General features: G+C 44.0%; 1 protein-coding gene across 1 annotated transcript in view; it reads right to left on the bottom strand.

Annotated features, from left to right (window-relative positions):
- The window catches only part of LOC125451648 (uncharacterized), a 69,606-nt gene that overhangs the window by 7,628 nt on the left and 45,155 nt on the right, over window positions 1–16,823 (bottom strand). Inside the window, exons 4-6 of the mRNA XM_048529053.2 lie at window positions 13,485–13,570; window positions 3,222–3,305; window positions 1,954–2,100 (exon numbers count right to left, since the gene is read on the bottom strand). Of these exons, the coding sequence (XP_048385010.2) occupies window positions 1,954–2,100; window positions 3,222–3,305; window positions 13,485–13,570 (317 nt within the window). The remainder of the gene's footprint in view (window positions 1–1,953; window positions 2,101–3,221; window positions 3,306–13,484; window positions 13,571–16,823) is intronic.

The raw sequence follows: 16,823 nt of genomic DNA, 5'->3' as shown, positions 1-16,823 counted from the left end.
CCAGGGATGTGGGTGTCACTTACTTACTGCCAATCCTCACTTGCAGTGGTGAGCTGCTGTTTCAAACTACCCCAAGTCTGGGCACAAAGGTACACCCAGACTGCTGTTAGGAAGGGAGGTCCAGGGTTTTGATTCAGTGACACAATAATGATATAGATCCAAGTAGGAATTGTGTTCCTAAACATCTCCCCCTTGTCCTTCTCGATTGTAGAGTTCACAGATTTGGAAGGTACCGTCAAAGGCAGCTGGGTGAGTCACTGCAGTAAGCAATGGACAAGGGAGTTAATGTTGAAGGTGATAGAAGCAGTGCCACTCAAATGGGCTACTTGCTCCTGGTTTGTGTCAAGCTTTCTGACTATTGTTAGAGCTGTATTCCGCCAGGCAAGCTGAGTACTCCATCACATTCTTATCTCATACCTTGCAGATGGTGGAAAGGCATGGGCAGTAGGTCAGAAGGACAGAACCCAGGAATACTGTGCTGAGTAAATCGGCCGATGACCCGCCAAAGCCAGTCCACCACCTACAAGGCAAAAGATCTACAGCATAATGGAATTCTCCCCACACGGAGGTGAATACAGTTCCAACCACACACAAGCAGCCATCCAGATAAAAGCAGCCTAATTGACTAGAACTCCATCTACCATGTTCAACACTCACCCCCTGCTCACTGCCAGTGGCTGCACTTGTTCTATTTAGAAGATGCACTGCATTAACTCACTCACGCCTCACAAACCTGAGACATCCATCATCTTGAAAGGTCAAGGGCAATACAAACATGGAACACTTACCACTTGCAAGTCACTCTACAACCCACACATCAGCCTGACTTGTACTGCTTGCCATGCCTTCGTCTGGGTCAAAGTCCTGGAACAACCCCCTGAGCCACAGTACAGTGGGTAACCATATCACATGGATTACAGTGGCAGCAACTCACCTTCTCCAGGGCAATCACAATGAGCAGTAAATTGCTAGTCAAGTCAGCAAAGCCCAAATCCTGAGAATGAATAAGATGAAGAGATGGGGAGAATTCGTGGCTTAAGACTTGCTCCTGTAGGCAGAGTTACACAGTGGGGCTTGTCTGCTGCAGCAGGGAGAGTACATGCAAACCTCCACCCTTTTTGAATTTTGAAACCCTATTGCTCACTCCATTGCAACACCCCTGTCAATTAGAGTTCTCTTGCCCACCAACGCTATTTTCTCCTTGGGTATAATTTATGATTGTTTGACATCCTTATGTCTGCCCTGATAAGTACAAGACAAAAGAAACTTCAGTATCATGTCTTTTGTTTCAGCAATGTTCAGGTTCTGTGCTGCCAAGCGACTGCTAAATACAGAGAAGTTAATCCCCCTTGGGAAAATCCAAAACAAAAAAATATTCCAACTGGAAGATGTTGTTGGGTCCAGAAACAGGGACCTAACAAACAGGGCAGTGGAAATCTGGAACTTGTTCCTCCAAAATACTTTGCGCATTGGGTCAATTGAAACTTTCAAGACTAAGTCAACAGATTCTTGTTAGGAGCAAATTACTGCAGATGTTGAATCTGTACTGAAAACAAATGCTGGAGATCACAGTGGGTCAAACAGCATGGTCCACAGACACTCCAGCATTTGTTGTCTACAGATTCTTGTCTGGTGTCATCCAACAGACAGAAAGCAAAGTCAGGCTGAAGTCGTTAAAATACAGATCAGCCAAAATCTAATTAAATGGTGTAACAGGTTTGAGGGGCCACTAGCCTACCCCATAATACACACTGTCCTTTGCAATATACTATGAAGCTCTCCCAGGTCAGGCATAGCAAGATTAGTATACAAGGTCAAGTTTTCTTTACACTTCTGCCCAAAACTTACAACTCCTTCAATAAACAACAGCTCATGCTTTATTTAACCTTTAACAAACCAATATTCAGTGATGCACAACGAGGCAATTTATCATAATTTCTAACAGACACTCACCTTTGCTTCTCCAAAGACTATGTAGATGTCGGACACTGGACTCTTAAAAACATCTGGCTTCGTTATAACAAAGAGGATGTTTTTAGACTTTCTGATTGTTATCCTAGTCACACCATGTACTTGACGCAATCCCAACTTGGACATAGCCTGGAATGGGAGCGGGGGAAAGAAAAAAAAAGAGATAAAGATAGAAACAGGGAGACAGATAGACAAGGTCAGAAGGACAGAGAAGAGTGAAAAAGAGTGAGACACAGACACACACACACACAGAGACACAGACAGAGAAAGGACAATGTGTTGTTTTGAATTAGACAAGACGTGCAGGAGAGATGAAGAAATAAAATTATGTGGAGGGAGAGATTTTTGGGAGATGACAGGCATTGAGGAACAAGAGGTACAGCAGGCAGAGAGAGAGCAGGGAAGACAAAAAAGGGAGAGATGGGAATACATACAGGTAAGTACAAGAACGAAAAACACAGTAAGCGATATTGAGAGAGGGGCAAGAGTGTGACAGTGGAGGGGGGGGGGGAAGAAAGAAGGCAGTCAGAGTGAAAGGAAACAGCGTGAGGAAATAAAAGAGAATGACAATTTGTTACAACACATTTTTAAAGACCTTGTGGAAGATTACTATTGACATTATCATTGGCTGGAAACACTGCTTTTGTCAGAAAGTGAGGTTTATATCGGGTGCGAGAATGCATGACTAGGTTTAGAAACCACCAATATAAAAAAGAAAAAGAAAACTTGGTTTGAACAATCAATGACTCGTCACGCTGTAATATTCTGTATCTCATTTATTTTCAAGAACGACTGTGACCCAATGTACTGAACTCGGCTCAGAACTTAGGTCATACCTCTGTATCTTGATGTGTAATGTGTTGTCATGTGAAGGGAGGAGTGCTTTCTTGTTAAACCTCGATTATGGTTTGATACAACTGATTAGCTTTCTAGATTAAAAATTGGGGAAAGTTGCGAATTGGGAACTGCAGTCAGGCGTAGATTAGATCACATAAAAGCTAACTTTTATTTTCCCCAAGACACATCTGTGAACTGTCATGAACTTGAATGGAATTTACTTTTTCATACCTGCCAAAGCACATGTGCTCTGCACTGTTAGTCCAGTACATAAACTTCTAAACTGTCCTATCCATATTGTTTTGGATCTCATTCATGTCTGTAATTTTGACAATGCATCTTTTATCTCACACATCTTGTAAGTCCATCTATTTGTGGGGTATCTCCGCAAGATTATGCTTCTCTTGACTCACCTTTCGTGCCTTCTTTTCACTACGGCTCTGTTTTGCTTTGCTGACAGGCTCATCGCCAATCCCAACTGCTTGGGCCAACTGCGACTAGAAGCAACAGATTTTAAAACAATAAAGAGAAGAGAGAGCCTTGTGATCAACACGCAAAGATCCCAAGAGAACTACTGATCTCACTGATGAGAAAAAAGTACGCTGCAGAATGGAAAACACAGTCGACTCCCCAAGAACCACAATAAAACAAACTGCTCAGGTAAAGTATAGGTGAGGTACAAAGTAAAGCTTCCTCTACAATGTCCCCTCAAAAACAATGTTTGGCACGCAACTTGGTTAGAGTAAAACTCTTACCTTGACTTACCTTAAGCAGTCACAGCTCATTGTGGCCGCATTCAGAGTATAGTGTTCAGTTCTATCACCGCACTTTAAGATGTGGAGGGTGCAAAAATAGTTTACCAGGTTGGTTCCCAGACTGAAGTATATTAGCTATAAAGGAGAGTTTGGACAAACTTGGATTGTTTTCACTAGAATATTGGAATTTGCGGGCCAACCTAATAGAAATAAGAGCACAGAAGGGTAGATAGTTGGAGTGTTTTCCCAGAATGGAAACCTCAAATACTAGGGGGCATAGGTTTAAGGTGGGGCTGGGGGTGTAGTTTAAAGGTGATAGATGAGGCAAGACCTATTTAAAGGAAAAAAAAACAAAGGGTAGTAGGTGCCTGGAATAAGCTGTCAGGGTGGGTGGTAGATCCAGAGACAACAGCAATGTTCAAGAAGCACAGAGACAGGCTCATGAACAGGGAGGGATTAGTGGGATACAAACCTTGAGCAGGCTGATGTGCTTAGTTTAGAATGGCATCTCACTTGACACAGATGTGGTGGGCTGAAGGGCTTGTTCACAGGATGTTTTATTCTATGTTAATAGGAGTTATTAACCAATTATGCCTCAGGTTAAAAAAAGTCAGTAAAGAAGCCTGACAATGTAGTGTTTGAGAGGCGATGTGTTCTGCTGTTTAGGAAAGGACTGAGGGGGAGACCAGGAAATTATAAGCCAGTGAGCCTAACACCTGCTGATGAGATGCTATTTGAGGGACAGGAAAATCCTTCTTAAACAAATTCACAGCAAGAAAAGAAAACTTAACCATACTACCCATCATGCTGTGTACAAACCAAACGCAACAACAAATCTTTTTGTGCACATTTCAGTTTGACGTTAACCCAGTGCCTTGCAGAGATGCAGTGTCAGGAAAAGCCACAGGAAAAATAAAGCAGAAGCAAGGAGACACTGGTGTTTTGAATCGGAGCTCTAAGCCTTCAAAATAAAAACAGTACCACTTAGGATATTACAAATACTGCTTTCTGGGAGTTGACAGCATGCAGCTTCACAACAGGAAGTTACTAGAGAAAGCAAAAATTGAATTCATGATCTGAACAGAAGACACAAACATAACTAGGTATTCAGCTTCTTTTAAAACTTCATAGGATGGTGTGTCTTAGGCAGGTAAACCTCCTTGCATGAAATGATTGTATAAGATTGAATGCAGAGATCTTTGCTACAGCCAGGAGAGATTGGCACATGGTCAAGGAAAGAAGTCGGTAAGTTTTTAAAATCAAATCAGACCAATTGTTACAAGTGCAGTCTGCTATTAACAGGTGCTGAGATTACCAGCACCAACTGGACAAGCCATATAGATGCTGTGGCTACAGCAGCAGATCAGAGCCATGGAATTCCACAGAAAGCTACTTACTTTCAAAGCCTGGCCACAGGCACAGATCAGGAGGGTGATGAAATACTCCCCAGTTTTCTCCAGCAACACTCAAGTAACACTCAAGTAACTCCAAACCGTCCAGGACAAGGGAGTCCACTGTTTGCTACCTCATGCGTCACTTTTAACATTTTAGTTTTAATTCATTCAGCTAAGGGTCAAACAGTTTGCTGTCTGTCGTAGACTGGACCAGGCGAGGATGGCAGATTTTGTTCCCTAAAAGGCCTTAAATGAACCAGATGGGGTTTTTATGGCAGTGGTCACATGGTCACCATTAGACTTGCTTTCAAAGACAGAATTTTAGTAAATTCAAATTTCACTAGCTGCCAAAACACAAGACTGGAGGCTGGTCTTTCTGCCCCACGAGGGGCGGAAACCTCATTTTGGGGCAAACATTATTTCCCAGGGGGAGACTCCCGTGGGCTTTTGACAGAGGGTGAAGGGTGGGGTGGTGAATAAAGAGTGGGATGTGGACGACAAAGCTCCATATAATTCAGCTCTGTAAGGGAACTCACAGAGATAGTCTATAAATTGCTAGAATCTAAATAAGCGTAGGGTGATGAGCACAATATTTTCAGCTGATCAAGGACATTGTAAAGGCTTCATCCCTAACAAAACTGATTTATTCTTTAGGAGGTTATATAAAAGTAGTGGATAGGGAAATGTCTATCCAAGTTATTTATATGGGCTTCCAGAAGACATGTAGTGAAGTCTAAGAGACTGTCAGCTGAAAACATGATATCATATCCTGCAAGAACATATTCTGGGGTCTCATCAATTCACTGTAGTTTGAGAATGAGAGAGAAATTTGCAAATAGGCCAGTAAGGATAAACAACATTTCAAGCAATACAGGTGAAACCATCAAATTACAGAATATATTTGAAAAGCAAATGGAGAAAACTGTGACAAATGACTAAAAATTAGAGCAAGAACTTACAGGATGGAAATCAGGAAGCACTTTTGTTATCCAAAAGTAGGTATATGGAGTTAAGACTAAGATCAGCCAAGATCTCACTGAATGTCAGAACAAGCTCAAGGTGTTAGACAATCTATTCCCGTTCCAATCTGGGAATCTGACAAAATGAACAACTGAAGTGCCCACTGTGATCAGACGGGAAGATCTGAGGAAGAGATACTGCTGCTGCCTTCCCACCTCCCACCAATTTAACCCAGAGTAGGAAGGCCTTCCTACCAAGTCTGACCGAGGATGCAGAGGAAAACGTAAGGTGAGATGTAGAAGGTGAGAGCAGTCATACCAGCTAGATAACAGAGGAGAGAAGTTAAAGGGCAATGGTGTGGTTATATAAGCCAATGGAGAGATCAACAAGAATGTAGGAGGTTAGAGCATTCCAGTCATAGACATGGTAATTTATGGCTCAACTAGACCTTTTCTATGTTGCGAAAGGAGTTCTGTAGTCTGGAGTCACATGCAGGCCCGATTTCCTTTCCTGAAAGGACATAAGTGAACCAGACGGATTTTTACCAGAATGATTTCATGTCCATCATTAGACTGCTGGTTCCACATTTTTTTTTGTTATTGTCATGGCAGGACTCAAACTTGTGTCCGCAGAACATGACCTTGGTCTGTGGATTACTAGCCCCATGTCAGTACCACCACCTTGCTGAGATGGAGGCTGAAATCACCAAGGATGAGAAGTTACCCTGTGCAGAGGCTGAAGAGAGAAAGCAGGGAGAAACTTGGCATTGGATGTGGGTGAGCAGTAGAGAAGGAAGATTTTAAAAAGCACAACACAACAGGCAAGTTGCTTAAAAGGAAGATGCCAGATGTGTATGTGCGTGTATGGGAAGAGGGAAAGGGCGCGCGCGAGGGGGCGCTGGACCTAACAGGTCAGTGGCCAAATCCCTGTACAGTCTCAGCCTTCATAACATTGATCCTCAACCCCGGGTAATTTGTTACTGCTTGGACTGTGTACAGAACCCAGTAGCAGGAATGCTTGCTGATATGAGAAGCTTTCAGTAGAAATGAGCTTTAAGAGTAATGCAAGTGAGCCTCAGGTATACCCTGATGTACCAGTCATCTCAGTAATTCTGTGACAGAGATTTTCCATGAAAATTGGTCCTAAAAGTAGCTTAGAAATACACTGGAAGATAGTCACCTATACAAAATTAACAGGGATTCTATGGGTATTTACAGTATGGAAGAAAGCCATCAGCCCATCAAATCCACACCAACCCTCCGAACAGCATCCCACTCGAAGCCTGCACTTCTCATTCTAGATGCTATGGACAATTTAGCATGGCCAATCTGCCTAACCTACACTGACGCGAGGAGAATGGCAACTGTCTGTGGGGAGTTCGCACAGAGTCTGGAATCGAACCTGAGTCCCTGGCACTGTGAGGCAGCAGTGCTAACCACTGAGCCATGGTGTTTAGGTTTGAAGAAACACCTGGAGGGCTTGCTTGAGCTTATTGGAGAAGAACAACTCATACTAAAACATTTTCCCCCTCAGTTTCCTACACTGTTAGAAGTTGTCACAATATGCAACCTTTAAAACACAAAGGTAAGTGGCACAGTTTTTGGGGTGGGTGGGGGGGGGGGGGGGGGGGTCAGATGCAGAGCAACCTGTGGGCTCACACGCACACCATCTTTGGAATTAAAAAAAGGACAAACTGAGAAGTCATACATTTTGGTCAAGCCATACATATCCCTGGACTTAAAAAAATAGAATTCAAGTACAAAAGCAAAGAAGTTATGCCAAATCTTTATAAAATCACTGCTTAGGCCCCAAGGATATGTAGCTAATTCTGACCACCGCAGAAAAGGACATCATTCATTAAAATTTAAAAACAGGGAAATGGGATTTCATATACACAAGGGGGTAAAAAAGATTTCTCAATACAGAGAAACGTAACAAGATTTGGTAAAATAGGTATTCAAAAAGTTAGGAACGATTGTGATAGAATAAATAGGGAACTGGTTCCAGCAGCCATAGCCTCGTTAAAACAGCAAGAGCAGACAAGATGGTTTAACTTTTTAATGATACACTTTGTTATGATTTGGAATGTGCTACCTCACCAGGGTAGTAGAGAGAGAATTACTAAAATTTCCAATAGGAAATTGGGTTCATACTTTAAAGAGAAATATTTGTAGGGGCGTGGGAAAAGAGGAATGAAACTATTTAGTTGGCTGCAGCAAAAACCGACAGACAACTGTCTGAATCACTTTCTCACGCGCCTTTTAATTTTGAGATGATGAAAGAGGACCTTCAGTTATCTGGAGAAACTGGAGTAAACCCTGCAATTGTTTTCCTTAAAATGGAGAAAGGCTCTTGGCCATTGCAACACCCGTTGCTGGGGAAATGGATGCAACTATATCACCATACCTTCCTTTTCACTGTCAAAATCCTGGAACTCCCTTCCTAACATCATTGTGGGTGTATCTACAGCACATGAAATGCTGCAGTTCAAGGCGGTTGTTCACCGCCACCTTCAAGCGCAATAAACGCTGGCCTGGTCAGAGACGCTCACATCCCTTTGAATGAGTAAAAGAAAATGTGCTCCTCCCTTGTGTTATGGTGTCAAGAAATGCAGTCTGCTCAAAAAGTCATGTAAATTTTCCCGCTCAAGGGGAAAAAGATAAAAGGTTGTTGGGACACCACTTCCAGGAGAGCGAACGCCATCAACACGGCTGCTAATGACACCGGCTCCATTTCCGAGGCCAACATTACAGACACAGAGGACACACCTGCCGGCATGGTGCTGCCGCCGCCTACGCGCTCCGCTCACCGCCAGCACCGACGCAACTCCGCCCATCACCTCCAGAGGAGACAACAGCACCCAGCCCTGCCTGGTCTTCACCATCCCCCCCCAGACCTCCCCCGCACTGAGGACGAATGGTCAGTCCTCAGTAAAAGGACTCACCTTTGTCCCCCTCCACCCACACATTGATGAATGCCACTCTCACTTGGATATGGAACAGTTTGTCCGCCACCTCCACCTCCGCGCTTACTTCAACAGTCAGCCTAACCCTCCCTCTACTGACCCCTTTTCCCACCTCCAACACATCCCCTCCGCCTGGGCACCACCCAGAGGCCTCCTACCCTCCGTCAATCTCTTCATCTCCAAGTGCTGGCACAACATCGATCGCCTCAACCTCTCCAGCCCTCTCACCAACTCCAACGTTGCCCCTGTAGAACGTGCAGCCCTCCGCTCCAATCCCAACCTCGCCATAAAACCCATTCAAGGGAGGCGTAGTTGTAGTGTGGAGCACTGACCTCTACATCACCAAGGCCAGACGCCAGCTCTCTGACACCTCCTCCTCCCACCCTGACCACCAAAACCATCCACAATCTCAACACCTCAGGGGACCTCCCACCCACAGCCCCCAACCTCATTGTTCCCCAACCCCGCACCACCCGCTTCTATCTCCTTCCCAAAATCCACAAACCTGCCTGCCCTGGTCGACCCATCATCTCCACCTGCTCCTGCCCCACTGAACTCATCTCCACCTATCTGGACTCCATTTTCTCCCCCTTTCTCCAGCAACTCCCCACCTATATCCGCAATACCACCCACGTCCTCCACCTCCTCCCGTCGGTCCCCAACACCTCATCTTTACCATGGACGTCCAGTCCCCAGTCATCTGCATTCCCCACACAGATGGCCCAAAGGCTCTCCACTTCTTCGTATCCCACAGGCCCGACCAGTCCCCCTCCACTGACACCCTCATCCTCTTAGCCGAACTCATCCTCACCCTCAACAATTGCTGTTTCAATTCCTCCCACTTCCTACAGACAAAGGGGGTGGCGATGGGTATCCACATGGGCCCAAGCTATGCCTGCCTCTTTGTAGGTTACGTGGAAGAGACCCTCTTCCACACCTACACTGGCCCTAAACCGCACCTCTTCCTCCGTTACATTGATGACTGTATCAGCATCGCCTTGTGCTCCCACAAGGAGCTTGAATAGCTCATCCACTTCAACACCTTCCACCCAAATCTTAAGTTCACCTGGACCATCTGATATCTCCCTCCCCTTCCTGGACCTCTCTATTTCAATCTCTGGCAACCACCTGGAAACCGATATCCATTTCAAGCCCACCGACTCCCACAACTATCTAGAATACACCTCCTCCCACCCACCTTCCTCAAAAATGCCATTCCCTATTCCCAATTCCTTAGCCTCCACCACATCTACTCCCAGGAGCAGAGGCATTTCACTCCTGTACATCTCAGATGTCCTCGTTTTTCAAGGACTGCAACGTACCCCCGTCTCAGTAGTCAAGAACGCCCTCAACTGTGTCTCCCGCATTTCCGGCAACTCATCCCTCACACCACCTCCCCACAATTACAACCAGAACAGAATCCCTCTCGTCCTCACGTACCACCCCACCAACCTCCGGATACAACACATCATCCTCCAACACTTCCGCCATCTGTAATCCGACCCTGCCAAAGACATTTTTCCCTCCCCACCTTATCTGATTTCTCTCCATGACTCCCTCGTCCGCTCCACACTCCCAACCACACACGGCACTTTTCCCTGCAATTGCAGGAAGTGCTACACCTGCCCCCACACCTCCCTCACCCCCATCCCAGGCTGCTGTGGTATACTGTATCCGCTGTTCCCATTGTGGCCTCCTCTACATTGGGGAAACCAAGCAGAGGCTTGGGGACCGCTTCGCAGAACACCTATGTTTGGTTCGTGCTAAACAACTGCACCTCCCAGTCACGAATCATTTCAACTCCCCCTCCCACTCCTCAGACAACATGTCCATCCTGGGCTTCCTGCAGTGCCACAACGATGCCACCCAAAGGTTGCAGGAACAGCACCTCATATTCCGCTTGGGAACCCTGCAGCCCAATGGTATCACTGTGGACTTCACAAGCTTCAAACATCTCCCCTCCCCCCACCACAGCCCAAAACCAGCCCAGCTTATCCCCGTCTCCCTAACATGTCCTTCCTCCCACCTCAAACCCCAGCCCCATCTCCTACCTAGGAACCTCATCCCGGCCCCTTGACCTGTCCGTTCTTCCTGGACCGAACTATTCCCTCCTTAGCACCCCACCTACACTCACCTTTACTGGTCCCATCCCCACCTCTGACCTGTCTGTCTCCTCTATCCATCTTCTATCCGCCTCTCCCTATTTATTTCAGAATCCCCTTCCCCTCCCCCATTTCTAAAGAAGGGTCTAGGCCCAAAATGTAAGCCTTCCTGCTCCTCTGTTGTTGCTTGGCCTGCTGTGTTCATCCGGCTCGACACCTCATTATCTAAGGTATGAATAGTATGTTTTAAGAAGAGGTACCATGAGCACAGCTCACTGAAAAGCCTCCACTTGTGGTTTATGATGGTACAAAAACTCCAGCATTTAACATAATCTGCAAAATCAAAACTTCAGCCTGAATATTTCCATTTTGGCAAGAATGGTGCTGGCTTTGTTTGTTGAGTTGGTGGGGGCGGTGGTGGAAAAAATACAATCTAACTTGCAGAGTCAACCATGTGTGTTTAAGTACCACTATCCTCAGTTTATTTTTGCCAGTGGGATGTCTAAAACATGGTCGGTGCGCTTCGAACTTGTTAGAAGGTCGAAAGTCAGTCAGACCTCCTGGGAGAGGTTTGATAACTTTTTTTTTGGGGGAAGGCATAATAACCATCTCAAAGATTGTCCCAGTGTATCTTTGGGAGTGATCAAGCGCTCTTTAAGCATTGTTAAAAGTAGATTTGATGGTGTGTAAAAAGTATATTAAAAACAAATTAACAGAACGATCAAACTCTTCAGCACTATCGAAGAGCACTAAACGTTCATTAAAAATCTCCCTTTAAAAAGTTGGAAAAAAACACACATTCTTTTAAAAAAGAAACAATACACACTACTTCATTCTACCTGTTGACACAGGCCTGAGCACAGCCTATGTAGGACTAGTGTTGCCTGAACAATCTCATTAATCTATTATCACAGTCAGAAACCTGTCAGTTCACAGACTGATTGACAGCTCCAAGTGTTTATGAAGTCTTAGAAGCAGGACTATGAATATAAATACTTTTTACTGTAAGTTAAGTAGTTGAAGGAAGTTAAGCATAGTAAATGGGATCTTTATCAATTGGGTGAGTTTTAAACAAGCAAATGCATAATTCTCAGTGTGCCCATAGAGGATACTGGGTGAATTCACATGGAGAGTGTAACAGCAGTGGATACTGGGTGAGGGGAAAAACAGGTTTACATTATATTTTCAACGGTCTATAAAATTCACTAATTTCTTGGGGGCTGGGAAGAGGAACCCAGGTTTTCAGAGGGCGTGATGGCCTACGGGGGTGTGGTGTGCAGAGACTGAGATAGCATGAGTTGGCCCAGATATGACACGGGGAGTGAGGAAGAGAGGTGTACAAGTTCCAAAGAACTATTCTTAATGATTTACTCTGGCGCTCAGTGCTGAGTCACCAAGGTGAACCTTTCCCACAGGCTGCCTTCACAGTCAGCAGCCCCTGTGGCTTCCACCAAAGGCCTTCTGGGGCAGTCCAACCCCAAAGAAATGAAACAAAATTCTCAACTTCCAGGCACTTTTTTCCCCCCTGACAAGCTCATAACAAGCTGGGAATTGTTATGATCCTGCACTCCTGACGTAGCAGCAAACATTTGGGCCATTGCGTCTGGTTTGGAGCAACGTAAACCAGGGGTATGGAAAAAAACTACAACTCCCATTAAAAAAGATCTACGACAAGCCTATAAATACCGGTTAACAACGAGTGCCAAAAAGCCACTTTGAATGAGGAGGTGCAACGCCAAATCATCTTCCCCATCTCAGCTCTGACGAATGACACGTGTTCCACTACAAAGACATTCACAAATCAACAAAAGTCCAAGTCGGCATTTGCCCAAGCATGCTGAGGGTAGTCATTATCACCTCACCTTTGGAGTTCAGCTTCTTGTCCATGTTCGGGCCAAGACTGCAATGTGGTCAGCAGCTGAGTGCCCTTGGTGTCAGCAGACAGGCTATTGCTGAGCAGGTGGCCCTTGATAATACTGTAGTTTACACCCTCTATCACTTCACTAATGACTTACTCCATGTATTTTAAACAGATGTTTTCTGCAGATATTTTTAGCATTCTGTTGAAGAAGTCAACTTAACGCAAATACAAGGAGAGCTTCAAATCAATTTGCACTGTAAGCACATCTCCACTGGGAACTACAAAGACTTCCACAAATTAGTGCCTTTGCAGCCAACAGATTGACAGGATAAAATTGGACCAGATATGACACCACATCCGAAAGCTCAAGTGCTTGTACCTAATTATATCAGCCAGTGTTTACTACTCAAAATATCACAACTGTTAAGTTATCGTGATTTTGCACAATAATGAATAGGAACACATTTAAAACTCCTCAAAAGAAGATTTGCATATAAAATGGCTACTCCCAGGATACCATCAGCAATTTTCATGGCTGAGGGCTAAGCTTTAGCAATGGGAACACAGGCTAGAGATCCAAACTCCAACTATATATTGAGGTGGCAACTGCTAGGGCTATTCAGAAAAACCTTGACAAACCTGTTCTTGTCCAGCTATTGGAACAGAGGCCACAGGCTCCTCAAGTTCAGGTACGGAATCATCGCTGTCTGATTCATTGCAAGACCCTGGGTAACACAAAGCAACCGCATTAGCAATGCAACTTCACTTTCACAGGCACATCAAAAATATTCATAGAATGAGAAACAATAGAGAATCCTCTGAACTGCCTCAAAAAGGGATATATTTGAACATTTGTCAGCCAACCTTTATCACCATGGACTGTTAGTTCGAGGAAGACAAGGAATTTGTTCAGCACTACCTACTATGATATCATAAAGGTCTTCTTCAATGACATCATAATGATCTTATTTGCTCAAACTCCTTTTGTCAACTCTTCCTCTGTACTCGAGTGTTGTTTTTATAATTGGTTTCCACTTACAACTAAGGTTCAACGTCCAGAATGAATGCACCTAACAAGCTCCTGAACCAGTCATCTCTAGAAACAGTAGGGGAATGGGAACAGGAACAGGCTGTTCAACCTCGAGCCCATATTCAATTACAGCCTACCTCAAATCTGACCATTTGCTTCGCTTCATATGCCTTGTCACCTTTAACCGTCAAACATTTATCAGATATGGTAAGAATTTTAAAGGAGAAAACAGAAGAGAAGCAGAGATGTTTGAGTGAATTACAGTAGAGGCCTGGAAAGCTGAAGACACAACTACAAAAGGTGGAACCATCACATAATAGGCAGTGTTAGCAGTGACATGGGCCTCAAGACAGAAGCTCATCTTACATCGTCGCAGTAGTTCTCAAAATGGCGGTCCATAAGCCCCTGGGAATCTATGAGAGATTTTCATTAATCTCTTGGGGGGGGTGGTGCTAGAGATCAACAGAACACTGGGGAAAACAAATGAAAAAGGGATAAAAAAAAGCAAGCAGACAGCTTTGTATAAATTAGAATTAGTCCTGGAAGAGTAACTGACATGATCTTCAGTCCCAAAGCTAGTATCTGCTCAGCCTTCATGGTGACAACACCTTGTTGGTTTTTCAGTAAGTTTCACATTTGCCTTCTCCCTCTAACTTCACACCAAAAAGGTGCAAGCCAGTTACCCCTGTGATACTAGCAGGCATTCAATTTGGACTGATGCAGTGAGCAAGTATCATTATTAAACAACCTGGCCCAGTCAGTATTTCCTCTTCATGTTGAATGTACTTTTGTTAGCAGTTGGTTTGACTTACATTTTCCACCATCATGTTGCAATTTGCCATATTCCTCTTATGAAGAAGTAACACTAAGAAACTGTGTGGGCTGGCTATGTGCAGATCTGTAAACCTTTTATGAGGATGTCTTACTTGATTGAATACTTCACAACAGAACTGGAGGAGGCTTGTCTGTCTGTTTCAAGAAAGACTTTCCAAATTCAAATAATAACCTACTTTAAGCCTGCTGAACATCTAAATATAGAGTGCTCTGTTGTAAATACAGAGTTAGTAAATAGATATTGCAATGGATGCAGCCTAAAGAACTGATTGAATAGGTTATGCCATTAACAGGCACTCTTTAATCACATTAACAAGCCATTCAGTCATTACACACTGCTACGTTTACAGGGTCACACTTATCCTTTTCTCTGGTCTGTCTCACCAATGTCTACATCAGTGTAATTGCTATTCTAAGCAAATAAAAATTTTCTTAAAGACAATATTAAAGCACTCTATATACACGCAGTGCTTTCATATTATGCACATTGCATACCATATAGTTTAAAAATTGTGGTTGATGCACACTAACCAATTTGAGAGGGAATCCTTCAATGAAAAACAAATTTACAAAGCACTGTAATTTGACACCAAAGGTGATTCAGCTTCAGGTTTGTAAGGAAGTGGAATTGGGTGACAGTTTGCAACAGAGCAGGAGGACCCAGTCAGCCCCAGCTTGACTATCAATTCATCCACTTAGTTTCTTCAGAAAGAATGCAAATTAAATCCTGGTGAAAACACCACTCCAACAAAAGCTCATCCTGGCAAAAGATATTTTCTAAATGTTGGAATACTTGAGTGAAGCTTGCCCTGATAGCTGCTTAAACAGGGCTTTATCCAGTGCTCCCCTTTACAGTCTCCTTCGAGTAGCGGTGCCCTGGAATACCGAGTGCCATTGAAGATTAGCCACCTCCTTTCTAGGCTAAGCAGCTCACATCTGTGCAGTGTTTTCTCAGTGTAACTCAGACCTTTGAAACCAGGGCGATGACTGGACACAGTATTGCAGATGAAATGTTAAGTGCATTAAATTGAGACATTGTCAATTGGCCTAGAAACTTAACACCTCTGCAGTCTGATGTTTCAGTGGTAAATGTTAAATGTCAAATGTCAAATCTAGTTTCACCCCAGCTCCCTTTTGCAAACATACCATAAGTAACGAAAAACCAACTAACCTAAGTGTGTCAAGAGTTATAGCGACCTATAAAGCAGATTCACCACATTACATCAATCCCAACCAGTGTTTATGCAGTCTTACAGAACTATACAGCTTGGAACAGACCCTTCAATCCAACCAGTCCATACCAAACATAATCCTAAACTAAACCAGTCCCACCTACCTTCTCCTGGACCTATCCATCCAAACCTTTCCAATTCACATATTTACCCAAATGTCTCTAAAACATCATTATTGTACCTGCGTCCACTACTTCCTCAGGAAGTTCATTCCACACAAACCACTCTGTACAAATTTGCCTCATGTCTTTTTTTAAAATCTCTCTCCTTTCACCTTAAAAATGTGTCCCCTAGTCTTGAAATTCCCCATTTTAGGGAAAAGACAATGACCATCAACTCTATCGCTCCCTCATTATTTTATAGGCTTCTATCAAGTCGCCAGTCAACCTCCTACACTCCAGTGAAGTCCCAGCCTTTCTTTATAACTCAAACTTTCCAAATCTGGCAACATCCTGGGAAATCTCTTCTGAACCCTCTCCAGCTTGATAATATCCTTCCCACAACTGGACAACAAGAACTGGACACAGTATTCCAGAAGGGGCCTCACCAGTGTCGCGTACAACTTCAACATAAATGTCCCAACTCCTATACTTAAAACAATCGAACAGTGAAGGCAAACATACAAAGTGCCTTTTTAACCACACTATGTGACACAAAGACTTTAAAAAGAATTACGTACCTGCACCCTTAAGTCCCTCTGTTCAATAACACTACCCAAGGTCCTACCATTAGTTGTATAATCCCTACTCTTATTTGTTGTAGCAAAATGCAATACCTCATATTTATCCAGAATGAGCTCCACCTACCATTTTTCAGCCAGTTGACCCATTCGATCAAGATCCTTTGTAATCTTAGAAAACCACCTTCACTATCTACAATGCC

The sequence above is a fragment of the Stegostoma tigrinum genome, chromosome 5 (genome assembly GCF_030684315.1).
Source record: "Stegostoma tigrinum isolate sSteTig4 chromosome 5, sSteTig4.hap1, whole genome shotgun sequence".
Lineage (NCBI taxonomy): Eukaryota > Metazoa > Chordata > Chondrichthyes > Orectolobiformes > Stegostomatidae > Stegostoma > Stegostoma tigrinum.
Note: the sequence above shows the minus strand (reverse complement) of the source record. Positions and strands in the feature narration are given on the sequence as shown.